This window comes from Bombina bombina, chromosome 5 (genome assembly GCF_027579735.1).
Source record: "Bombina bombina isolate aBomBom1 chromosome 5, aBomBom1.pri, whole genome shotgun sequence".
NCBI lineage: Eukaryota > Metazoa > Chordata > Amphibia > Anura > Bombinatoridae > Bombina > Bombina bombina.
The window spans coordinates 276,523,189-276,549,679 of record NC_069503.1 but is presented as its reverse complement, the minus strand read 5'-3'; the positions used below and the strand labels follow the sequence as shown (position 1 = coordinate 276,549,679).

Genomic DNA, 26,491 nt, shown 5'->3' with positions numbered 1-26,491 from the left:
AGAGCTGTCTATATAGCTCCCCCCTTAGCTCCACCCCCCAGTCATTCTCTTTGCCTACTCTAAGAAACTAGGGTAGGGCAGAGCGAGTGTGGTGACAAAAATGTTAGTTTTTTATTTCTCAAGCAAAAGTATATTTTAAATGGTACCGGTGTGTACTATTTACTCTCTGGCAGAAAAGGGATGAAGATTTCTGCAAGGAGGATTATGATCTTAGCACTTTGTAACTAAGATCCACTGCTGTTCTCACAAGGGCTGAAGAGTACAGGAAAACTGTTAAGTCTATATTTTTTCTAGACAGACTGTGTTAATTCTAGAAAAGGCTGGCAATATCTCCATGAGGGAAGGGTAAGCTGTATTCAGACACTTGGATAGTAATTTCAGCTTGCATGAAGGGCTCATAAGTTACTGGTGACACTATTAGGAAAAAACTTTTTAGTTTGTTCAGTAAATGATGCAATTATAACATTTTTTTGATGGGACTAAAAGAGGTCATTGTGGCTTGTTTTAGGGGTTTTTTTTATTTTTATTTTTTAGGTTTCAAAAGCTTTATTGAATAACTCAAAGTACACAATATAAACAGTTTTAGGGTTTTTTTAACCCACATGGTTAATTAAGAGACACTCTGGTGTTTTTCTGATAGGCCTCAAAACATCGAGTGAGGTGGCAGGGGCCTATTTTTGCACCTCAGTTGCGCAGTTTCTTTTCCTTAGAGACATCCAACTGCTTCTCCAGTGGTTCCTGCTGTGTTTGAGGGCTGTAAAGGAGTTTTTTTTCCCCACAAATCGTTCTGAAGGGCAGGTAGGCGCCACAGCAGAGCTGTGGCAAGGTGCTGAAGGTCTTTTTTACCGGTTTTGACGTTTTTTCAATCTGGTTTTGCCATTAAGGGGTTAATTGTTTATTTGCATAGCTGTGCAAAGTTACTAAGGCTGTAAGATACTACTGTAAAAATTTTGTTAAAGGGCCACTGTAAGTAAATATTTTCTATGCCTGTTACTAACTAATTACCCCAAATACGCTTTTTATCAATAGCACTTCATTAACATATCTCTACCGTATATCAGAAATCTTGTCTGCAAATTTAATTGTTTTCCAAACCCACTCCGTGGGTATCCTTTGCTCTGTACCAATCCATTTACAATACCTAGGTTTCAAAATGGCGCTTTAAACACAATTTAATTGGTTTAAGTATTTTGAACACACAGTTTTGAAAATAGTGGGCAGGATAACGTGACATCATCAGTGAATAAAAGATATAACTTTCTCCAACATAGGTGTGTCCGGTCCACGGCGTCATCCTTACTTGTGGGATATTCTCTTCCCCAACAGGAAATGGCAAAGAGCCCAGCAAAGCTGGTCACATGATCCCTCCTAGGCTCCGCCTTCCCCAGTCATTCTCTTTGCCGTTGTACAGGCAACATCTCCACGGAGATGGCTTAGAGTTTTTTGGTGTTTAACTGTAGTTTTTATTATTCAATCAAGAGTTTGTTATTTTAAAATAGTGCTGGTATGTACTATTTACTCTGAAACAGAAAAGAGATGAAGATTTCTGTTTGTAAGAGGAAAATGATTTTAGCAACCGTTACTAAAATCGATGGCTGTTTCCACACAGGACTGTTGAGAGGAATTAACTTCAGTTGGGGGAAACAGTGAGCAGACTTTTGCTGCTTGAGGTATGACACATTTCTAACAAGACGATGTAATGCTGGAAGCTGTCATTTTCCCTATGGGATCCGGTAAGCCATTTTTATTACATAAAGAAAAAAAGGGCTTCACAAGGGCTTTTAAGACTGTAGACATTTTCTGGGCTAAAACGATTGATATATAAGCATATTTTATACTTAATAGCTTTGAGGAATTATTTTATTCTTGGGAATTATGTAAAATAACCGGCAGGCACTGTATTGGACACCTTATTCTCTAGGGGCTTTCCCTAATCATAGGCAGAGCCTCATTTTCGCGCCTCTATTGCGCACTTGTTTTTGGGAAGCATGTTTTTGGGAAGCATGACATGCAGATGCATGTGTGAGGAGCTCTGATACATAGAAAAGACTTTCTGAAGGCGTCATTTGGTATCGTATTCCCCTTTGGGCTTGGTTGGGTCTCAGCAAAGCAGATACCAGGGACTGTAAAGGGGTTAAATATAAAAACGGCTCCGGTTCCGTTATTTTAAGGGTTAAAGCTTTCAAATTTGGTGTGCAATACTTTTAAGGCTTTAAGACACTGTGGTGAAATTTTGGTGAATTTTGAACAATTCCTTCATACTTTTTCACATTTGCAGTAATAAAGTGTGTTCAGTTTAAAATTTAAAGTGACAGTAACGGTTTTATTTTAAAAAGTTTTTTGTACTTTGTTATCAAGTTTATGCCTGTTTAACATGTCTGAACTACCAGATAGACTGTGTTCTGTATGTGGGGAAGCCAAGGTTCCTTCTCATTTAAATAGATGTGATTTATGTGACACAAAATTTAGAGAAAATGATGCCCAAGATGATTCCTCAAGTGAGGGGAGTAAGCATGGTACTGCATCATCCCCTCCTTCGTCTACACCAGTCTTGCCCACACAGGAGGCCCCTAGTACATCTAGTGCGCCAATACTCCTTACTATGCAACAATTAACGGCTGTAATGGATAATTCTATCAAAAACATTTTAGCCAAAATGCCCACTTATCAGCGAAAGCGCGACTGCTCTGTTTTAGAAAATACTGAAGAGCATGAGGACGCTGATGATATTGGTTCTGAAGTGCCCCTACACCAGTCTGAGGGGGCCAGGGAGGTTTTGTCTGAGGGAGAAATTTCAGATTCAGGGAAAATTTCTCAACAAGCTGAACCTGATGTGATTACATTTAAATTTAAATTGGAACATCTCCGCGCCCTGCTTAAGGAGGTGTTATCTACTCTGGATGATTGTGAGAATTTGGTCATTCCAGAGAAATTATGTAAAATGGACAAGTTCCTAGAGGTCCCGGGGCCCCCCGAAGCTTTTCCTATACCCAAGCGGGTGGCGGACATTGTAAATAAAGAATGGGAAAGGCCCGGCATACCTTTCGTCCCTCCCCCTATATTTAAGAAATTGTTTCCTATGGTCGACCCCAGAAAGGACTTATGGCAGACAGTCCCCAAGGTCGAGGGGGCGGTTTCTACTCTAAACAAACGCACCACTATACCCATAGAAGATAGTTGTGCTTTCAAAGATCCTATGGATAAAAAATTAGAGGGTTTGCTTAAAAAGATGTTTGTTCAGCAAGGTTACCTTCTACAACCAATTTCATGCATTGTTCCTGTCACTACAGCAGCGTGTTTCTGGTTCGATGAACTAGAAAAGGCGCTCAATAAAGATTCTTCTTATGAGGAGATTTTGGACAGAATTCATGCTCTCAAATTGGCTAACTCTTTCACCCTAGACGCCACTTTGCAATTGGCTAGATTAGCGGCGAAAAATTCTGGGTTTGCTATTGTGGCGCGCAGAGCGCTTTGGCTAAAATCTTGGTCAGCGGATGCGTCTTCCAAGAACAAATTGCTTAACATTCCTTTCAAGGGGAAAACGCTGTTTGGCCCTGACTTGAAAGAGATTATTTCTGATATCACTGGGGGCAAGGGCCACGCCCTTCCTCAGGATAGGTCTTTCAAGGCCAAAAATAAACCTAATTTTCGTCCCTTTCGCAGAAACGGACCAGCCCCAAGTGCTACGTCCTCTAAGCAAGAGGGTAATACTTCTCAAGCCAAGCCAGCCTGGAGGCCAATGCAAGGCTGGAACAAAGGTAAGCAGGCCAAGAAACCTGCCACTGCTACCAAGACAGCATGAGATGTTGGCCCCCGATCCGGGACCGGATCTGGTGGGGGGCAGACTCTCTCTCTTCGCTCAGGCTTGGGCAAGAGATGTTCTGGATCCTTGGGCGCTAGAAATAGTCTCCCAAGGTTATCTTCTGGAATTCAAGGGGCTTCCCCCAAGGGGGAGGTTCCACAGGTCTCAATTGTCTTCAGACCACATAAAAAAACAGGCATTCTTACATTGTGTAGAAGACCTGTTAAAAATGGGAGTGATTCATCCTGTTCCATTAGGAGAACAAGGGATGGGGTTCTACTCCAATCTGTTCGTAGTTCCCAAAAAAGAGGGAACATTCAGACCAATCTTAGATCTCAAGATCCTAAACAAGTTTCTCAAGGTTCCATCGTTCAAAATGGAAACCATTCGAACAATTCTTCCTTCCATCCAGGAAGGTCAATTCATGACCACGGTGGATTTAAAGGATGCGTATCTACATATTCCTATCCACAAGGAACATCATCGGTTCCTAAGGTTCGCATTTCTGGACAAGCATTACCAGTTTGTGGCACTTCCGTTCGGATTAGCCACTGCTCCAAGAATTTTCACAAAGGTACTAGGGTCCCTTCTAGCGGTGCTAAGACCAAGGGGCATTGCAGTAGTACCTTACTTGGACGACATACTGATTCAAGCGTCGTCCCTTCCACAAGCAAAGGCTCACACGGACATTGTCCTGGCCTTTCTCAGATCTCACGGGTGGAAAGTGAACGTAGAAAAAAGTTCTCTATCTCCGTCAACAAGGGTTCCCTTCTTGGGAACAATAATAGACTCCTTAGAAATGAGGATTTTTCTGACAGAGGCCAGAAAATCAAAACTTCTAAACTCTTGTCAAATACTTCATTCTGTTCCTCTTCCTTCCATAGCGCAGTGCATGGAAGTAATAGGTTTGATGGTAGCGGCAATGGACATAGTTCCTTTTGCGCGAATTCATCTAAGACCATTACAACTGTGCATGCTCAGTCAGTGGAATGGGGACTATACAGACTTGTCTCCGGCGATACAAGTAGATCAGAGGACCAGAGATTCACTCCGTTGGTGGCTGTCCCTGGACAACCTGTCACAGGGGATGAGCTTCCGCAGACCAGAGTGGGTCATTGTCACGACCGACGCCAGTCTGGTGGGCTGGGGCGCGGTCTGGGGACCCCTGAAAGCTCAGGGTCTTTGGTCTCGGGAAGAATCTCTTCTCCCGATAAATATTCTGGAACTGAGAGCGATATTCAATGCTCTCAAGGCTTGGCCTCAGCTTGCAAAGGCCAAGTTCATACGGTTTCAATCAGACAACATGACGACTGTTGCGTACATCAACCATCAGGGGGTAACAAGGAGTTCCCTGGCGATGGAAGAAGTGACCAAAATCATTCAATGGGCGGAGACTCACTCCTGCCACTTGTCTGCAATCCACATCCCAGGAGTGGAAAATTGGGAAGCGGATTTTCTGAGTCGTCAGACATTTCATCCGGGGGAGTGGGAACTCCATCCGGAAATCTTTGCCCAAATTACTCAATTGTGGGGCATTCCAGACATGGATCTGATGGCCTCTCGTCAGAACTTCAAGGTTCCTTGCTACGGGTCCAGATCCAGGGATCCCAAGGCGACTCTAGTAGATGCACTAGTAGCACCTTGGACCTTCAAACTAGCTTATGTATTCCCGCCGTTTCCTTTTATCCCCAGGCTGGTAGCCAGGATCAATCAGGAGAGGGCATCGGTGATCTTGATAGCTCCTGCGTGGCCACGCAGGACTTGGTATGCAGACCTGGTGAATATGTCATCGGCTCCACCATGGATGCTACCTTTGAGACGAGACCTTCTTGTTCAAGGTCCGTTCGAACATCCGAATCTGGTCTCACTCCAACTGACTGCTTGGAGATTGAACGCTTGATCTTATCAAAGAGAGAGTTCTCAGATTCTGTCATTGATACTCTTGTTCAGGCCAGAAAGCCTGTAACTAGAAAAATCTACCACAAAATATGGAAAAAATATATCTGTTGGTGTGAATCTAAAGGATTCCCTTGGGACAAGGTAAAAATTCCTAAGATTCTATCCTTTCTTCAAGAAGGTTTGGAGAAAGGATTATCTGCAAGTTGTTTGAAGGGACAGATTTCTGCCTTGTCTGTGTTACTTCACAAAAAGCTGGCAGCTGTGCCAGATGTTCAAGCCTTTGTTCAGGCTCTGGTTAGAATCAAGCCTGTTTACAAACCTTTGACTCCTCCTTGGAGTCTCAATTTAGTTCTTTCAGTTCTTCAGGGGGTTCCGTTTGAACCCTTACATTCCGTTGATATTAAGTTATTATCTTGGAAAGTTTTGTTTTTGGTTGCAATTTCTTCTGCTAGAAGAGTTTCAGAATTATCTGCTCTGCAGTGTTCTCCTCCTTATCTGGTGTTCCATGCAGATAAGGTGGTTTTGCGTACTAAACCTGGTTTTCTTCCGAAAGTTGTTTCTAACAAAAACTTTAACCAGGAGATAGTCGTGCCTTCTTTGTGTCCGAATCCAGTTTCAAAGAAGGAACGTTTGTTGCACAATTTGGATGTAGTTCGTGCTCTAAAATTCTATTTAGATGCTACAAAGGATTTTAGACAAACCTCTTCCTTGTTTGTTGTTTATTCTGGTAAAAGGAGAGGTCAAAAAGCAACTTCTACCTCTCTCTCTTTTTGGATTAAAAGCATCATCAGATTGGCTTACGAGACTGCCGGACGGCAGCCTCCTGAAAGAATCACAGCTCATTCCACTAGGGCTGTGGCTTCCACATGGGCCTTCAAGAACGAGGCTTCTGTTGATCAGATATGTAAGGCAGCGACTTGGTCTTCACTGCACACTTTTACTAAATTTTACAAATTTGATACTTTTGCTTCTTCTGAGGCTATTTTTGGGAGAAAGGTTTTGCAAGCCGTGGTGCCTTCCATCTAGGTGTCCTGATTTGCTCCCTCCCTTCATCCGTGTCCTAAAGCTTTGGTATTGGTTCCCACAAGTAAGGATGACGCTGTGGACCGGACACACCTATGTTGGAGAAAACAGAATTTATGTTTACCTGATAAATTACTTTCTCCAACGGTGTGTCCGGTCCACGGCCCGCCCTGGTTTTTTAATCAGGTCTGATGATTTATTTTCTTTAACTACAGTCACCACGGTATCATATGATTTCTCCTATGCAAATATTCCTCCTTTACGTCGGTCGAATGACTGGGGAAGGCGGAGCCTAGGAGGGATCATGTGACCAGCTTTGCTGGGCTCTTTGCCATTTCCTGTTGGGGAAGAGAATATCCCACAAGTAAGGATGACGCCGTGGACCGGACACACCGTTGGAGAAAGTAATTTATCAGGTAAACATAAATTCTGTTTTTATAACGTTATGAAACTTTGTTTTGGAGAAAATATAGGTCAGTAGGTTTTAATTAATGTCTATTAACTTTAATATGTTAGTTGTTTGGCTTAAAAATTATAACAGAAAGTAATCCTTTAAGTTTACTGCTTTTTTACACTGTTTTGCAGAACTTGTGCAGCTTTTTTTCTCTTAAAGGCAAAGTACCCTTTTATTTCTAAGTGTTATTTACTTTGATTACAGTGTTTTCCAAGCGTGCTTGTTACATTACTAGCCTGTTTAACATGTCTGACACCAAGGAAAATCCTTGTTCAATATGTTTGGAAGCCATTGTGGAACCCCCTCTTAGAATGTGTCCCAATTGTACTGATATGTCTATAAATTATAAAGACTGAACCAAATAGCAGGATGAGCAAGAGATTAGTGTGGCATAGAAATCACTCAGTATGGTAAATGGTGAGTATGCTTTGGATTTTTAAACTTTCCACCAAACTACCACTTGGCCTTAATGCAGAGTACGATTTAATCAATTATTGGGAATAATCCATCCATCAGGAAAAGCTTTACATTTTATTAATAGGTCTGCTGTCTGCGTAGTATTCTCCCTCTAGTGGTAATAGTATGCACACACTTAGGTGTTACTTACACCCTTAATTTATATATAAAGGTGTTTGTTCTATTACACTAAGTTTAAAGTATTGTAGAACACCTATTTATTGTGTATACAACATACAAGTATCGTTTAACATACACTTACAAAGAGGATTATGTATGATTAATGTCCCTTTTTTGCTTATTTTGTTATATACATTTATTCCACTCGAGCGCTTTACTATATTTTGCTCATTTTGCTATTTATACTAGGTTTGAAACATATGTTAACCATTGCAACAGGATTAATGCGTATATATATATATATATATATATACATATAATATATGAGCTCTAGGACCTAGGGTCGAACTTATTATTGTTTGTTGTGTTAGACAATTTTCTGACAGGTTCAGTGTCTCATTAGATACAATTGTGTGATGTCATGAAGGAGTATCCTTATTTGAATATGTTTTAACCAATAGGGGGTTTACACACCCTTTTTAAATCAACCACATTGAGTGTTCTTTAGCAGTAGTGATTACGGCACAACGCCGAAACGCGTATACTGTCATTTTTTCACTTGTATCTTTGCACCTCCATGAACTTTTAATGCCTATGCTTCAATAAAAGCTACGTTTTATTTTACTTCATCGTTGCTGCTCATTGCTCCTTTTTTTCTGGTTGGATATAAATTATAAAGAACATATATTAGCACTTAAAAATAGAGCAATAGATGATTCTCAGTCAGAAGTAAATGTGGGTTCGCCATCTAGCTCTCCCCAAGTGTCACAACCAGTAACGCCCGCACAAGTGACGCCAAGTACCTCTAGTGCGTCAAATTGATTTACTTTACAAGACATGGTCACAGTTATGAATACAACCCTCACAGAGGTTTTATCCAAACTGCCTGGTTTACAAGGAAAGCGGGACAGCTCTGGGTTAAGGAAAAATGTTGAGCCGTCTCATGCTTTTGTAGCCGTATCTGATATGCCCTCACAATGCTCTGAAGGGGTGAGGGATTTGTTATCTGTGGGAGAAATTTCTGATTCAGGAAAGACGCTTCCTCAGACAGATTCTGATATGACGGCCTTTAAATTTAAGCTTGAACACCTCCGCTTATTGCTTAGGGAGGTATTAGCAACTCTAGATGATTGTGACCCTATAGTGGTCCCAGAGAAATTGTGTAAAATGGATAAATACTTAGGGGTTCCTGTTTACACTGATGTTTTTCCAGTCCCTAAGAGGATTGTGAATATTATTGCTAAGGAGTGGGATAGACCAGGTATTCCGTTCACTCCCCCTCCTGTTTTTAAGAAAATGTTTCCCATATCTGACACCATAAGGGACTCATGGCAGACAGTTCCTAAGGTGGAGGGAGCTATTTCTACTCTGTCTAAGCGTACAACTATACCTATCGAAGACAGTTGTGCTTTCAAAGATCCTATGGATAAAAAATTAGAGGGTCTCTTGAAGAAAATTTTTGTTCATCAAGGTTTTTCTCTCCAACCTATTGCGTGCATTGTTCCTGTAACGACTGCAGCTGCTTTCTGGTCTGAGGCTCTAGAGGAGGCTCTTCAAATGGAGACTCCATTAGAGGAGATTATGGACAGAATTAAGGCCCTTAAGTTGGCTAATTCTTTTATTACAGATGCCGCATTTCAACTGGCTAAATTAGCGGCAAAGAATTCAGGTTTTGCCATTTTAGCAAGCAGGGCGTTATGGCTTAAGTCCTGGTCTGCTAATGTGTCATCTAAATCTAAACTTTTGAACATTCCTTTCAAAGGTAAGACCCTATTCGGGCTTGAACTGAAAGAGATTATTTCAGACATCACTGGAGGGAAAGGTCATGCCCTCCCTCAGGATAGATCAAGTAAGATGAGGACCAAACAGAATAATTTTCGTTCCTTTCGGAACTTTAAGAGTGGTCCCGCTTCAGCTTCCTCTACTGCAAAGCAAGAGGGGAATTTTGCTCAATCTAAGTCAGTCTGGAGACCTAACCAGGCTTGGAACAAGGGTAAACAGGCCAAGAAGCCTTCAGCTGCTTCTAAAACAGCATGAAGGGGAAGCCCCTGGTCCGGGACCGGATCTAGTAGGGGGCAGACTCTCTCTCTTCGCTCAGGCTTGGGCGAGAGATGTTCACGATCCCTGGGCTTTAGAAATTGTGTCCCAGGGGTATCTTCTGGAATTTAAAGACTACCTTCCAAGGGGGAGATTTCACATTTCTCGATTGTCTGTAAACCAGACAAAGAGAGAAGCGTTCTTACGCTGTGTAGAAGACCTACATACCATGGGGGTGATCCGCCCAGTCCCAATAGAGGAACAGGGGCTAGGGTTTTATTTAAACCTGTTTGTGGTTCCCAAAAAAGAGGGAACTTTCAGACCAATCTTGGATCTCAAAATTCTAAGCAAGTTCCTCAAGGTTCCATCATTCAAGATGGAGACAATTCGGACTATTCTACCTCTGATCCAGGAGGGTCAATATATGACTACCGTAGATTTAAAGGATGCAAATCTACACATCCCTATTCACAGAGATCATCATCAATTTCTCAGGTTCGCCTTTCTAAACAGGCATTACCAGTTTGTGGCCCTTCCCTTCGGGTTGGCCACGGCTCCCAGAATTTTCACAAAAGTGCTAGGGTCCCTTCTGGCGGTTCTGCGACCACGGGGCATAGCAAGAGTTTCTTTCCTAGGGACTCTGATAGACTCGGTAGAAATGAAAATATTTCTGACGGAGGTCAGAAAATTAAAACTCTTAACCACTTCCTGAGCTCTTCATTCCATTCCTCAGCCATCATTGGCTCAGTGTATGGAGGTAATCGGACTCATGGTAATGGCAATGGACATAGTTCCTTTTGCCCGCCTACACCTCAGACCACTGCAACTATGCATGCTCAAACAGTGGAATGGGGATTATGCAGATTTATCTCCTCAACTGCATCTGGACCAGGGGACCAGAGACTCTCTTCTCTGGTGGTTGTCTCAGGACCACCTGTCTCAGGGAATGTGTTTTTGCAGGCCAGAGTGGCTCATTGTAATGACAGATGCCAGCCTGCTAGGCTGGGGTGCAGTCTGGAACTCCCTGAAAGCACAGGGCTTATGGTCTCTGGAGGAAGCTCTCCTCCCGATAAACATTCTAGAACTGAGAGCGATATTCAATGCGCTTCAGGCGTGGCCTCAGCTTGCTGCGGCCAAATTAATCAGATTTCAGTCGGACAACATCACAACTGTAGCTTACATCAATCATCAAGGAGGAACAAGGAGTCCTCTAGCAATGATGGAGGTAACCAAAATAATCCGGTGGGCAGAGGATCACTCTTGCCATCTCTCAGCAATCCACATCCCTGGGGTAGAGAACTGGGAGGCGGATTTTCTAAGTCGTTAGACTTTTCATCCGGGGGAGTGGGAACTCCATCTGGAGGTATTTGCCCAGCTGATTTAGTTATGGGGCACACCAGAATTGGATCTGATGGTGTCTCGTCAGAATGCCAAACTTCCTCGTTACGGGTCCAGGTCCCGGGATCCCAAGGCGGTACTGATAGATTCTCTAGCAGTGCCTTGGTCCTTCAATCTGGCCTATGTATTTCCACCGTTTCCTCTCCTCCCACGTCTGGTTGCCAGAATCAAGCAGGAGAGAAGAGCTTCAGTAATTCTGATAGCACCTGCATAGCCACGCAGGATTTGGTATGCAGACCTAGTGGACATGTTCTCGGTTCCACCCTGGAATCTGCCAATGTGGCGGGACCTTCTAATCCAAGGTCCGTTCACGCATTCAAATCTAATTTCTTTGCGTCTGACTGCTTGGAGATTGAACGCCTGATTCTATCAAAGCGTGGTTTCTCTGAGTCGGTCATTGATACCCTGATTCAGGCTAGAAAGCCTGTCACCAGGAAGATCTATCATAATATTTGGTGCAAATATCTTTATTGGTGTGAATCCAAAGGTTACTCGTGGAGTAAGATTAGGATTCCTAGAATATTGTCTTTTCTCCAAGAAGGTTTGGAGAAGGGATTATCTGCTAGTTCCCTAAAAGGACAAATATCTGCTTTGTCTATTCTACTACACAAACGTCTGGCAGATGTCCCAGACGTTCAAGCATTTAGTCAGGCTTTGGTCAGAATCAAGCCTGTATTTAAACCTGTTGCTCCACCATGGAGCCTAAACTTAGTTCTTAAAGTTCTTCAAGGGGTTCCTTTTGAACCTATGCATTCCATAGATATTAAGCTTCTATCTTGGAAAGTTTTGTTTTTAGTACCTATCTCTTCGGCTCGAAGAGTTTCTGAGCTATCTGCTTTACAATGTGATTCCCCTTACCTTGTTTTCCATGCAGATAAAGTGGTTTTGCGTACCAAACCTGGGTTTCTTCCTAAGGTTGTTTCTAATAAGAATATCAATCAAGAGATTGTTGTTCCTTCTCTGTGTCCTAATACTTCATCAAAGAAGGAACGTCTGTTACACAATCTTGATGTGGTTCGTGCTTTAAAGTTCTACTTACAAGCAACTAAAGATTTCCGTCAAACATCTTTATTGTTTGTTGTTTATTCTGGTAAACGGAGAGGTCAAAGGGCTACGGCTACCTCTCTTTCCTTTTGGCTGAAAAGCATCATCCGTTTGGCCTATGAGACTGCTGGACAGCAGCCTCCTGAAAGAATTACTGCTCATTCTACTAGAGCTGTGGCTTCCACATGGGCTTTTAAGAATGAGGCTTCTGTTGAACAGATTTGTAAGGCGGCGACTTGGTCTTCGCTTCATACTTTTTCCAAATTCTACAAATTCAATACTTTTGCTTCTTCGGGTGCTATTTGTGGGAGAAAGGTTCTACAAGCAGTGGTGCCTTCCGTTTAAGGTCCCTGTCTCGTCCCTCCCTTCATCCGTGTCCTAAAGCTTTGGTATTGGTATCCCACAAGTAAGGATGAATCCGTGGACTCGATACATCTTACAAGAGAAAACATAATTTATGCTTACCTGATAAATTTATTTCTCTTGTGATGTATCGAGTCCACGGCCCGCCCTGTTTTTTAAGACAGGCATATATATTTTTATTTTAAAACTTTTAGTCACTACTGCACCCTATAGTTTCTCCTTTTTCTTCCTAGCCTTCGGTCGAATGACTGGGGGTGGAGCTAAGGGGGGAGCTATATAGACAGCTCTCTTTGCCACTTCCTGTTGGGAAGGAGAATATCCCACAAATAAGGATGAATCCGTGGACTCGATACATCACAAGAGAAATAAATTTATCAGGTAAGCATAAATTATGTTTTCTTTAACATTTCAGTCTGTAAGCTTTTCTATCTTGATATATCTATTCTGATATATATATATATATGTATGTATGTATATATATATATATATATATATATATTATATATATATATATATTATACATTTTATATATTTTAGTTTATTTTAGTTTATTTTAGTTTACATCTGTATTATCAGCTTTAAGCCTTTATTTGAAAGTCTAGGCTAACGTTTAAAGGCGCAACCACACTTTTTCGTTTTTCAAATTGTATCTTTCTAATAGCACCAGCATGGCCTCACAGGTTTTGGTATGCCGATCTTGTCCGGGTGTCCAGTTGCCAACCTTAGCCACTTCCTTTAAGGTCAGACCTCTCTCTCAAGGGCTGTTTTTCCATCAGGATCTCAAATCTCTAAATTTAAAGGCATGGAAATTGAACGCTTAGTGCTTAGTCATAGAGGTTTTTCTGACTCAGTGATTAGCACTATGATACAGGCTCGTAAGTCTGTTTCAAGGAAGTTTTATCATCTGGTTTGGAAAACCTATATTTCATGGTGTTCCACTCATGATTATTCTTGGCATTTTTTTTAGAATATCTTAGGATTTTATAGTTTCTTCAGGATGGTTTAGATAAAGGGTTGTCTGCAAATACTTTGAAAGGACAAATCTCTGCTCTTTCTGTCTTATTTCATAGAAAGATTGCTAAGCTTCCAGATATTCACTGTTTTGTTCAGGCTTTGACTCGTATCAAACCTGTTATTAAATCTATTTCTCCTCCTTAGAGTCTCAATTTGGTTTTGAAGTTTTTACAGGCTTCTCATTTTGAGCCTATGCATTATCTGGATATTAAATTACTTTCTTTTGAAAGTGTTATTTATTTTGGCTATCTCTTCTGCTAGAAGAGTTTCTGAATTGTCTGCTCTCTCTCGTGAGTCTCCTTATATGATTTTCCATCAAGATAAAACCATTTTGTGGACTTTGTTTAATTGATTGCCTAAAGTTGAGAATTCTAACAACATTAATAGGGAAATTTTTGTTCCTTCCTTGTGTCATAATCCTAAGAATATTCTTTGGATGTGGTAAGAGCTTTGAAATATTATGTTGAGTCTACTAAAGATTTCTGGTTCTAGGAAAGGTCAGAAACCCTCTGCCATTTCTCTGGCTTGGTTGAAACATTTGATTCACAAAGCTTATTTGGAGGCAGGCAGTCCCCGCCTCAGCGAATTACAGCTCATTCTACTAGATCAGTTGCCACCTCTTGGGCTTTCAAGAATGAAGCTTCAGTTGATCAAATTTGCAAAGCAGCAACTTGGTCTTCTTAGCATACATTTAATAAATTGTACCATTTTGATGGGTTTGCTTCTTCGGAAGCAGCCTTTGGTAGAAAGGTTCTTCAGGCAGCTGTCTCAGTTTGATTCTAGTGCCTTTTCATTTGAGTTTTTTGAATTTTTTAAGTAAACTTAATAAAAAAATTTGGATTTAATTTCTCGGCAGATATTGCGGTTTTTATTTTATCCCTCCCTCTCTAGTGACTCGTGGATCGTGGACTTCCACATCTTGGGTATTATATCCCATATGTCACTAGCTCATGGACTCTTGCCACTTACATGAAAGAAAACATAATTTATGTAAGAACTTACCTGATAAATTAATTTCTTTCATAGTGGCAAGAGTCCATGATACCCACCCTATTTTTTTTGTGGTTATGATTTTTTGTATAAAGCACATTATTTTTCCAGTTCCTCTTTTTGTATGCTTGTTACTCTTTTTTTTTACACCTCACTACTTGGCTATACGTTAAACTGAGGTATGAGTGAGGTGGGAGGAATGCATATCCCATACGTCACTAGCTCATGGACTCTTGCCACTATAAAATAAATGAATTTTTCAGGTAATTTCTTACATAAATAATGTTTTTGTGCTTTCAAATTTCCAGTGCAAACTTCTTTTCATCAGGATAAGGAGTATCTTCTTCACAATCTGGATGTTGTGAGAGCTCTCAAATATGTGGAAGCCACAAATTTCAGACTTTCTTCTTCTCTATTTGTTTATTTTTCTGGGCCTTGCAAGAAGGTTTTTGTAATTTAGGTTTCCATTGATCAGTTTTGCGAGACAGCTACTTGGTGGTCTTTGTACACTTTTTTTGAAGTTTTATAATTTATTATATGTATTCCTCTTCTGAGACCACTTTGGCAGGAAAGTTCTGTGGCCAAAGTACCTTATCAGTAATGTACCTGCCTTCACTGTTTGCCCCCTCCCCTATTTCATGGTAATCTTGTGTATTACACTGCTTGGATATAGATTCCCACACATGATGACTTGTTGTACTCTCACCATCTGATGAAAGAAAATAAAATGTATGCTTACCTGATAAAGGCCACAAGCCCCGCCCTTTCTTTTCTTTCATATAGGTGGCGAGAGTCCACAAGCTAGTTACTGATGGGATATACATTCCTACCAGGAGAGGGCAAAGTTTCCCAAACTTCAAATGCCTATAGATACACCTCACACATCACTGATACCTCCGTTTTTTTAAACTTTGCCTCCTTAGGAGGTGGTGAAGCATGATGTGCCCTTTCTTTTTGTTCTGTTGTAGCAGTACTTGTTTTGTACTTACTTTGCCCAACTTTATCTTTCTTGATTTTCTGTGGGCGGAATTTAAAGCACTGGTATGAAGTATGTGTACATGAACTTCTTACTAATAGCCAATAGTATATAAAGGTGCAAAGTACTTACTTACCTGTTAGCACCTTTGTCCAATGTGCTTATCTCAGCTGCAGCAACTTGCTTCCAGTAGAAGAGCCCATCAGAAGTCAAGGATCTAAACCAGTAACAGCATCTGCAACCCACGGGATTAGTGGACATGTCCACATTCATTTGGAAAGAGCTGTGGCTTCCACAAGAAGCCATTCACTGTAGACCAAGGGATTGGTGGACAGGTTCACATTTCCCCTAGGAAATCTGAGACATTTCTCATTAAGAGAAGATCTTTCACTGCCTGGCTGATAACTCCTTTTCTACCCTTCTGACCGATAGGGTACTGTGAGGAGGAAATGGGCCTTAGATCGGTTAGATGACCCCTCTCAAAGACAAGTAGATAAGCACTTAACTTTCACCTAACTCCCCATCAAGGAGGCAAAAGTAAATGAGGATCATGAAAAGTGGGAAGCATTTTAAGCGCTGGTGTATTGGAGTATAATTTGCCTCCTGCTAGTGGTCAGGATGGGAATGTTCTTACAGGTGATGACTGGTGGACTCTCACCATCCTGAAAGAAATGAATTTATCAGGTAAGCATACATTTTTGTTTGTTTTTTGGTTACAAAATCAGATTTAAGCAAAATGCTTTGTTTCTTGTTTGTTTTTTTTAAGCACACTAACAGGGCCTTAGAAATATGGTATGATACTGTACATGTGTGGATGTCCTTTCAAACACTCAAATATTTTTTTGAGTAAAACTTAATTGTACGGTGACATGGATTGTGTGGTACTTTTTCATTAAATTTCATGACTGTATTTTGACTGTACAAATATTTATTAGCTTCCAACTAAACTTTTTTCTTTTTCTTTCACTAGAGTTCAAAAGTCCCTGAATCTTTTAGCGTTTATCATTATAACGGACTAAGGCAATCAAACTATAAAGAGAAGGTATGTTTACAAAAGGTCTATTTGTATGCCACCTTTTGGATTGCAGGGTTTTTATAACAAGAAATAGATAATCAGCATTTAATTTATTTGTTTCAAAGCTAGATGGTAAATTTAATTGATATGATGACCACCTGGTCATTCATGATACTGGCTCAGGAGCAGTTAATATCCTGCTTAGAAAACACCCCTTGTTGATATCTCACAAGTCTGTACACCCCTGACCCCAAACACAATTAACCCATGACCTTTCCACCCTAATAAAACAAACCATAATACCTCCAACCTAATTCATTCTTATGGATGTAGGAATGGTAACATTGGTAGGATTTGTAGTGCAATGCTACTTATGAACTTACCTAGGTATGCTTTTTTCAAAAAAGGATACCAAAGACAACAAAGCAAAAGCGACAATAGCAGTAAACTGGAAGTAAATTGTTTAAATTGCATGCTGTATCCGAATCATGAAATTTTAATTCTGACTTTACTGTCCCTTTAAAAGGACATTCTAATACAAAATTCTAATACAAAAAAATTGCATGCTCTAAATGTTTGCATTATTGACCCTAGGGTTAAACACAAGCTTAAAAACCTGCATCCAAAAAAAGGAATAAATAAAAACCATTGATAACTATCTATAATCATAGAGCTAAAAAGAACAATTTGGTTAGAACAATCATGAGGGTTGAAGACAGGACATATTTTTACAAAACCTAGACCTTGATAAAGGATTGAGAAAATATATTTTCTTAATGATTATAATAAATATGGTCATTTTTTAAACCTTCAATAAGCAATTATAAACTAAAATTATTTTACCATATTAAAGGAATATTTAGAGTTGTTGTTTATATACATTTTTGTGTATAAATAAAATACTATTTCTTTTTATGCTTGTGGAGCCACCACTAGTTCTATGGTTGTTACCTATATCAGCAGAAAGATCTGTGCGAAAACTTGCATTTCCGTTTAAACCTTTTTTTATCTCAACAGTATTTATATAATGTATATGTTAGTTATGTGACAGAATCAATGCCCTTTTTCTGTAAGAAATTAATTTTGTATATAGTATAAGCAGTCAAAAGCTAAACTATTTGTGACTTTGACAATTAATTTACAAATACAGTATATAACATTTTTAATGAGAATGTAAAAGGATAATGTTCTCAAGTAAATATATTTCTCTTGTTAAGTGTATCCAGTCCACGGATCATCCATTACTTGTGGGATATTCTCCTTCCCAACAGGAAGTTGCAAGAGGATCACCCACAGCAGAGCTGCTATATAGCTCCTCCCCTCACTGCCATATCCAGTCATTATCTTGCAACTCTCAACAAAGATGGACGTAGTAAGAGGAGAGTGGTGTATTATAGTTAGTTTTTTAACTTCAATCAAAAGTTTGTTATTTTTAAATGGTACCGGAGTGTACTGTTTCATCTCAGGCAGCATTAGAAGAAGAATCTGCCTGTGATTTCTATGATCTTAGCAGAAGTAACTAAGATCCTTTGCTGTTCTCACATATTCTGAGGAGTGAGGTAACTTCAGAGGGGGAATAGCGTGCAGGTTTTCCTGTAATAAGGTATGTGCAGTTAACATATTTCTAGGGATGGAATTTGCTAGAAAAATGCTGCTGATACCGGATTAATGTAAGTTAAGCCTTAAATGCAGTGATAGCGACTGGTATCAGGCTTATTAACAGAGATACATACTCTTATAAAAGTGTAATATAAAACATTTGCTATCATGTTAATCGTTTTTATATATGTTTGGTGACAAAACTTATTGGGGCCTAGTTTTTTTTTTCCACATGGCTGGCTTGATTTTTGCCTAGTAACAGGCTTTCCACTGTTGCAATATGAGTGGGAAGGGCCTATTTTAGTGCTTTTCTGTACAGCTAAAAATACTGACAGAGACATTCAGCTTCCCTCTGCATGATACAGGACATCTCTGAAGGGCTCAAAAGGCTTCAAAGTCGTGTTTGAGGAGGTTAACAATCACAGTAGACTGTGGCAGTTGTTGTGAATGTGTTTAAAAAACGTTTTTGTCATTTATTATTCTGTTTTTGTTATTAAGGGGTTAATCATCCATTTGCAAGTGGGTGCAATGCTCTGCTGACTTGTTACATACACTGTAAAAATGTTGTTAGTGTAACTGCCTTTTTTCACTGTTATTTCAATTTTTGTCAAAATGTGTTTCTCTTAAAGGAACAGTAACGTTTTTTTTATATTGCTTGTTAACTTGCTTTAAAGTGTTTTCCAAGCTTGCTAGTCTCATTGCTAGTCTGTACAAACATGTCTGAAACAGAGGATACTTCATTATGTTTAAAAGCCATGGTGGAGCCCCATAGGAGAATGTGTACTAAATGTATTGATTTCACCTTAAACAGTAAAGATCAGTCTTTATCTATAAAAGAATTGTCACCAGAGGGGTCTGTCGAGGGGGAAGTTATGCCGACTAACTCTCCCCACGTGTCGGACCCTTCGCCTCCCGCTCAAGGGACGCACGCTAATATGGCGCCAAGTACATCAGGGACACCCATAGCGATTACTTTGCAGGACATGGCTGCAATCATGAATAATACCCTGTCAGAGGTATTATCCAGATTGCCTGAATTGAGGGGCAAGCGCGATAGCTCTGGGGTTAGACGAGATACAGAGCGCGTAGATGCTGTAAGAGCCATGTCTGATACTGCGTCACAATATGCAGAACCTGAGGACGGAGAGCTTCAGTCTGTGGGTGACGTCTCTGAATCGGGGAGACCTGATTCAGAGATTTCTAATTTTAAATTTAAGCTTGAGAACCTCCGTGTATTGCTTGGGGAGGTATTAGCTGCTCTGAATGACTGTGACACAATTGCAGTGCCAGAGAAATTGTGTAGGCTGGATAAATACTATGCAGTGCCGGTGAGTACTGATGTTTTTCCAATACCTAAAAGGCTTACAGAAATTATTAGTAAGGAGTGGGATAGGCCCGGTGTGCCCTTTTCCCCACCTCCTATATTTAGAAAAATGTTTCCAATAGATGCCACTACACGGGACTTATGGCAGACTGTGTCCCTAAGGTGGAGGGAGCCGTTTCTACTTTAGCAAAGCGTACCACTATCCCGGTTGAGGACAGTTGTGCTTTTTCAGATCCAATGGATAAAAAATTAGAGGGTTACCTTAAGAAAATGTTTATTCAACAAGGTTTTATTTTACAGCCCCTTGCATGCATTGCGCCTGTCACTGCTGCGGTGACATTCTGGTTTGAGGCCCTGGAAGAGGCCATCCATACAGCTCCATTGACTGAAATTGTTGACAAGCTTAGAACTCTTAAGCTAGCTAACTCATTTGTTTCTGATGCCATTGTTCATTTGACTAAACTAACGGCTAAGAATTCCGGATTCGCCATCCAGGCGCGTAGGGCGCTATGGCTCAAATCCTGGTCAGCTGATGTGACTTCAAAGTCTAAATTACTCAACATTCCTTTCAAGGGGCAGACCTTATTTGGGCCTGGTTTGAAAGAAATTATTGCTGACATTACTGGAGGTAAGGGTCATACCCTTCCTCAGGACAGGGCCAAATCAAAGGCCAAACAGTCTAATTTCCGTGCCTTTCGAAATTTCATGGCAGGTGCAGCATCAACTTCCTCTGCTTCAAAACAAGAGGGAACTTTTGCTCAATCCAAGCAGGCCTGGAAACCTAACCAGTCCTGGAACAATGGCAAGCAGGCCAGAAAGCCTGCTGCTGCCTCTAAGACCGCATGAAGGAGCGGCCCCCTATCCGACAACGGATCTAGTAGGGGGCAGACTCTCTTCGCCCAGGCGTGGGCAAGAGATGTTCAGGATCCCTGGGCGTTGGAGATCATATCTCAGGGATATCTTCTGGACTTCAAAGCTTCTCCTCCACAAGGGAGATTTCACCTTTCAAGATTATCTGCAAACCAGATAAAGAAAGAGGCATTCCTAAGCTGCGTACAAGATCTCCTTGTAATGGGAGTGATCCATCCAGTTCCGTGGACGGAACAAGGACAGGGGTTTTATTCAAATCTGTTTGTGGTTCCCAAAAAAGAGGGAACCTTCAGACCAATTTTGGATTTAAAGATCCTAAACAAAAAAAAACGTTTTACCCATGATCCAAGAGGGTCAGTACATGACCACAGTGGACTTAAAGGATGCCTACCTTCACATTCCGATTCACAAGAATCATCATCAGTTCCTGAGGTTTGCCTTTCTAGACAGGCATTACCAATTTGTATTATAAGTGTTTAAGCAGAGCGCTGGTTAGAGGGAGGATACCACACAACTTACAGAGAGGAAAGATCCTTCTATCTTTCCAAATAGAATGAAGTTAGGAGGGGGTAGTAAGTGCGCTAAAAAGAAGCTAAAGGTATACTAAAAAATGATTATCTATAGTATATATATTAAAATTGTAAAAAGTATCTAAGTGCAAAAAGTATCTTATGTGATAAAGTGAATGGATATCTATCCAAGTGTTAGGTGAAAAACCATTTAATATTTCTGATCCCTACAATGGGAAACTATAAAAAACTCAAAACTGTGTTCTATTCTAAAAGGAAATTGCTGAAAATATATCACATTAAACAGTGGTACAATATACTGGTGGGAAATAATCTATAATACTATGAAGTAGATTAGTGTAGTTACTTTATAACTAAAGTGTCAGACAGAAACAATGTGTATTTGCTATAGTGCCACAAAATAATGCTAGAAACAAATATGCGCTAATAGTATATACTATATATCCAAAAGTGAATGCTTGAATAATAATCTAAAAATACTTGAGGCCTTGTTTTGATATAAAAAGATTTTTATTTTGTAACACCAAAAAATCAAAGTTTAAATTAAACTAAAAATAAGGGGACGTCTCCCCAAAGATAAAATGTTAAAATCAATATTGAGCAGGTTGATATTCCACAGCAGATATGATATAAGCAAAAATGCTTAGCTGAAAAATGTGTTTGTAATCCACTCTGTTTATACAGGGAAAGTCAGTCTCTTTATATTGCATCAAGTATTTATGAAATGCCGTTGCCTTGTAAATAGGCTTTGCTGACCAGGCTCGAAGCTGAGCGATAAAACAATGGTAAGACTTCTTATAACACGATACAGTCAGTGTACCTTATTAATCTTAGTATTTTAAGGTTCTTTTTACTCACTTCACCTCTCGTGTAAGACCGATGTCGTCTGTTAGGATCCAAATTCCAAACCGAATCCGAGATCTGAGTGGCTGTGTTATTTGCTAAAATATCACTTGAATGAGGACATTTCATTTCTGAAGTTTCTCCAGAGCATTTCATTATAACCCGGGTTATCCACTTATTTAACAACCTCTTATACCTTCTTTTTTCCTGCGTGCATTAAGCACTAAGTGCAGGGAATCATATCTGGCTACAATAGAAGAGGTAACTACCTCTATAACATCTAAAGATTTTAACATCCAGAAAGCCGATAACCAGCATTGAAAGCTGTCAAGTATACCGATGACGTCAGACGCCAAGACACACGCGGCGCACTGATTCGGTTTGGAATTTGGATCCTAACAGACGACATCGGTCTTACACGAGAGGTGAAGTGAGTAAAAAGAACCTTAAAATACTAAGATTAATAAGGTACACTGACTGTATCGTGTTATAAGAAGTCTTACCATTGTTTTATCGCTCAGCTTCGAGCCTGGTCAGCAAAGCCTATTTACAAGGCAACGGCATTTCATAAATACTTGATGCAATATAAAGAGACTGACTTTCCCTGTATAAACAGAGTGGATTACAAACACATTTTTCAGCTAAGCATTTTTGCTTATATCATATCTGCTGTGGAATATCAACCTGCTCAATATTGATTTTAACATTTTATCTTTGGGGAGACGTCCCCTTATTTTTAGTTTAATTTAAACTTTGATTTTTTGGTGTTACAAAATAAAAATCTTTTTATATCAAAACAAGGCCTCAAGTATTTTTAGATTATTATTCAAGCATTCACTTTTGGATATATAGTATATACTATTAGCGCATATTTGTTTCTAGCATTATTTTGTGGCACTATAGCAAATACACATTGTTTCTGTCTGACACTTTAGTTATAAAGTAACTACACTAATCTACTTCATAGTATTATAGATTATTTCCCACCAGTATATTGTAACACTGTTAAATGTGATATATTTTCAGCAATTTCCTTTTAGAATAGAACACAGTTTTGAGTTTTTTTATAGTTTCCCATTGTAGGGATCAGAAATATTAAATGGTTTTTCACCTAACACTTGGATAGATATCCATTCACTTTATCACATAAGATACTTTTTGCACTTAGATACTTTTTACAATTTTAATATATATACTATAGATAATCATTTTTTAGGATACCTTTAGCTTCTTTTTAGCGCACTTACTACCCCCTCCTAACTTCATTACCAATTTGTAGCTCTTCCTTTCGGGTTGGCTACAGCCCCAAGAATTTTTACAAAGGTTCTGGGCTCACTTCTGGCGGTCCTAAGACCGCGAGGCATAGCGGTGGCTCCTTACCTGGACGATATCCTGATACAGGCGTCAAGCTTTCAAATTGCCAAATCTCATACAGAGATAGTTCTGGCATTCCTGAGGTCACATGGGTGGAAAGTGAACGAAGAAAAGAGTTCTCTATCTCCTCTCACGAGGGTTTCCTTCCTAGGGACTCTAATAGATTCTGTAGAAATGAAAATTTACCTGACGGAGTCCAGGTTATCAAAACTTCTAAATGCTTGCCGTGTTCTTCACTCCATTCCGCGCCCCACGGTGGCTCAGTGCATGGAAGTAATTGGCTTAATGGTAGCGGCGATGGACATAGTGCCATTCGCGCGCCTGCATCTCAGACTGCTGTAATTATGCATGCTCAGTCAGTGGAATGGGGATTACACAGATTTGTCCCCTCTACTAAATCTTGATCAGGAAACCAGAGATTCTCTTCTCTGGTGGTTATCTCGGGCCCATCTGTCCAAGGGTATGACCTTTCGCAGACCAGATTCGACAATTGTAACAACAGATGCCAGCCTTCTAGGTTGGGGTGCAGTCTGGAACTCCCTGAAGGCACAGGGATCGTGGACTCAGGAGGAGAAACTCCTCCCAATAAATATTCTGGAGTTAAGAGCAATATTCAATGCTCTTCTGGCTTGGCCTCAGCTAGCAACACTGAGGTTCATCAGATTTCAGTCGGACAACATCACGACTGTGGCTTACATCAACCATCAAGGGGGAACCAGGAGTTCCCTAGCGATGTCAGAAGTCTCCAAGATAATTCGCTGGGCAGAGACTCACTCTTGCCACCTGTCAGCGATCCATATCCCAGGTGTAGAGAACTGGATCTCATGGCGTCTCGCCAGAACGCCAAGCTTCCTTGTTACGGATCCAGGTCCAGGGACCCAGAAGCGGCACTGATAGATGCTCTAGCAGCGCCTTGGTTCTTCAACCTGGCTTATGTGTTTCCACCGTTTCCTCTGCTCCCTCGTCTGATTGCCAAAATCAAACAGGAAAGAGCATCGGTGATATTGATAGCGCCTGCGTGGCCACGCAGGACCTGGTATGCAGACCTAGTGGACATGTCATCCTTTCCACCATGGACTCTGCCTCTGAGACAAGACCTTCTAATACAAGGTCCTTTCAATCATCCGAATCTAATTTCTCTGAGACTGACTGCATTGTGATTGAATGCTTGATCCTATCAAAGCGTGGCTTCTCCGAGTCAGTAATTGATACCTTAATACAGGCACGAAAGCCTGTCACCAGGAAAATTTACCACAAGATATGGCGTAAATATCTTCATTGGTGTGAATCCAAGAATTACTCATGGAGTAGGGTTAGGATTCCTAGGATATTGTCCTTCCTCCAAGAGGGTTTGGACAAAGGATTATCAGCTAGTTCTTTAAAGGGACAGATTTCTGCTCTGTCTATTCTTTTACACAAGCGTCTGGCAGAAGTTCCAGACGTTCAAGCATTTTGTCAGGCTTTAGTTAGAATTAAGCCTGTGTTTAAACCTGTTGCTCCTCCATGGAGCTTAAACTTGGTTCTTAAAGTTCTTCAAGGGGTTCCGTTTGAACCCCTTCATTCTATTGATATCAAACTTCTTTCATGGAAAGTTCTTTTTCTGATGGCTATTTCCTCGGCTCGAAGAGTCTCAGAGTTATCTGCCTTACATTGTGATTCTCCTTATCTGATCTTTCATACAGATAAAGTTGTTCTGCGTACAAAACCTGGGTTTTTACCTAAGGTGGTTTCTAACAAGAATATCAATCAAGAGATTGTTGTTCCATCATTGTGTCCTAATCCTTCTTCAAGAAGGAACGTCTTTTGCATAATCTAGACGTAGTCCGTGCCTGGAAGTTTTACTTACAGGCTACTAAAGATTTTCGCCAAACATCTAACCTGTTTGTTGTTAACTCTGGACAGAGGAGAGGTCAGAAGGCCTCGGCAACCTCTTTCTTTTTGGCTTCGGAGTATAATCCGTTTAACCTATGAGACTGCTGGACAGCAGCCTCCTGAAAGGATTACAGCTCATTCTACTAGAGCTGTGGCTTCCACCTGGGCCTTTAAAAATGAGGCCTCTGTTGAATAGATTTGCAAGGCTGCAACTTGGTCTTCCCTTCATACTTTTTCCAAATTTTCCAAATTTGATACTTTTGCTTCTTCGGAGGCTGTTTTTGGGAGAAAGGTTCTACAGGCAGTGGTTCCTTCCGTTTAAGTTCCTGCCTTGTCCCTCCCATCATCCGTGTACTTTAGCTTTGGTATTGGTATCCCACAAGTAATGGATGATCCGTGGACTGGATACACTTAACAAGAGAAAACATAATTTATGCTTACCTGATAAATTTATTTCTCTTGTAGTGTATCCAGTCCACGGCCCGCCCTATCATTCAGGCAGGTCTAAATTTTAATTAAACTACAGTCACCACTGCACCCTATGGTTTCTCCTTTCTCGGCTTGTTTCGGTCGAATGACTCGATATGGCAGTGAGGGGAGGAGCTATATAGCAGCTCTGCTGTGGGTGATCCTCTTGCAACTTCCTGTTGGGAAGGAGAATATCCCACAAGTAATGGATGATCTGTGGACTGGATACACTACAAGAGAAATAAATGTATCAGGTAAGCATAAATTATGTTTTTTAGGAAATATTTTTTTGTGTTTACAGTTTTCTATAAGAGAGTCACGAAGTTTGAAAAACACAGTTTCTGGAATCCATTTGAAATAACTTTTTCTTGCAAAAAAAATGTAAAAATGCTTCTATTAAAATGAACGTATCGGTTGAGCACTTTTTTTACTGCTAATTGGCTTATAGTTACTTACTGCTAATGCTTAGTAAACATTAATAGGAAGTTCCTATTAGACACGTGCATTTGTTTTTTGTTCTAAAACTAATGCTGAATATGGCCAGTGGCATTCGGCATTCAGCTCTTTTCTAAACCGTTTTTCTTCTTATGAAAGCCCAACACACAAAGATCTGTGCAAATCCAAATCTCTGTGTGTTGCACTTTCACAAGAAGAAATCCAGCACCGAAAAGAGCAGAGTGCCACTGGCAGCGGCCATATTCAGCATTCTTTTTACACCTGAATAAAACAAATGCACTTGCCTAGTTCTCATCACCCAATGAGCATTAGTACCTATCAGCCAATGAGCATTAGTAGGAACTGTCGGTCAGCCAATAAGCATTAGGAAGTGCACAACTGATACACTACACTGGCTACATTTAGCCACCAATCGGCAAGCACTACAAAAAAAAAATTGGGTTTAGTATCCCTTTAATTATGGTTACTCAATATGTTTTAGCAATTAAAATGAAAACATCTTTTTAATTTTTTTTTTTTTTTAACATTGTGGGGAAAAAAAATTATTTACAGAAATGGTTTGCC

The 26,491-nt window shown here is 40.3% G+C and overlaps 1 protein-coding gene across 2 annotated transcripts in view; it reads left to right on the top strand.

Moving 5' to 3' along the window:
- MINDY3 (MINDY lysine 48 deubiquitinase 3) overlaps positions 1 to 26,491 on the top strand; it is a 325,101-nt gene that overhangs the window by 272,450 nt on the left and 26,160 nt on the right. For both annotated transcript variants that reach the window (XM_053714015.1, XM_053714014.1), the window contains exon 15: positions 16,547 to 16,618. In XM_053714015.1, coding sequence (XP_053569990.1) covers positions 16,547 to 16,618 — 72 coding nt within the window. The remainder of the gene's footprint in view (positions 1 to 16,546; positions 16,619 to 26,491) is intronic.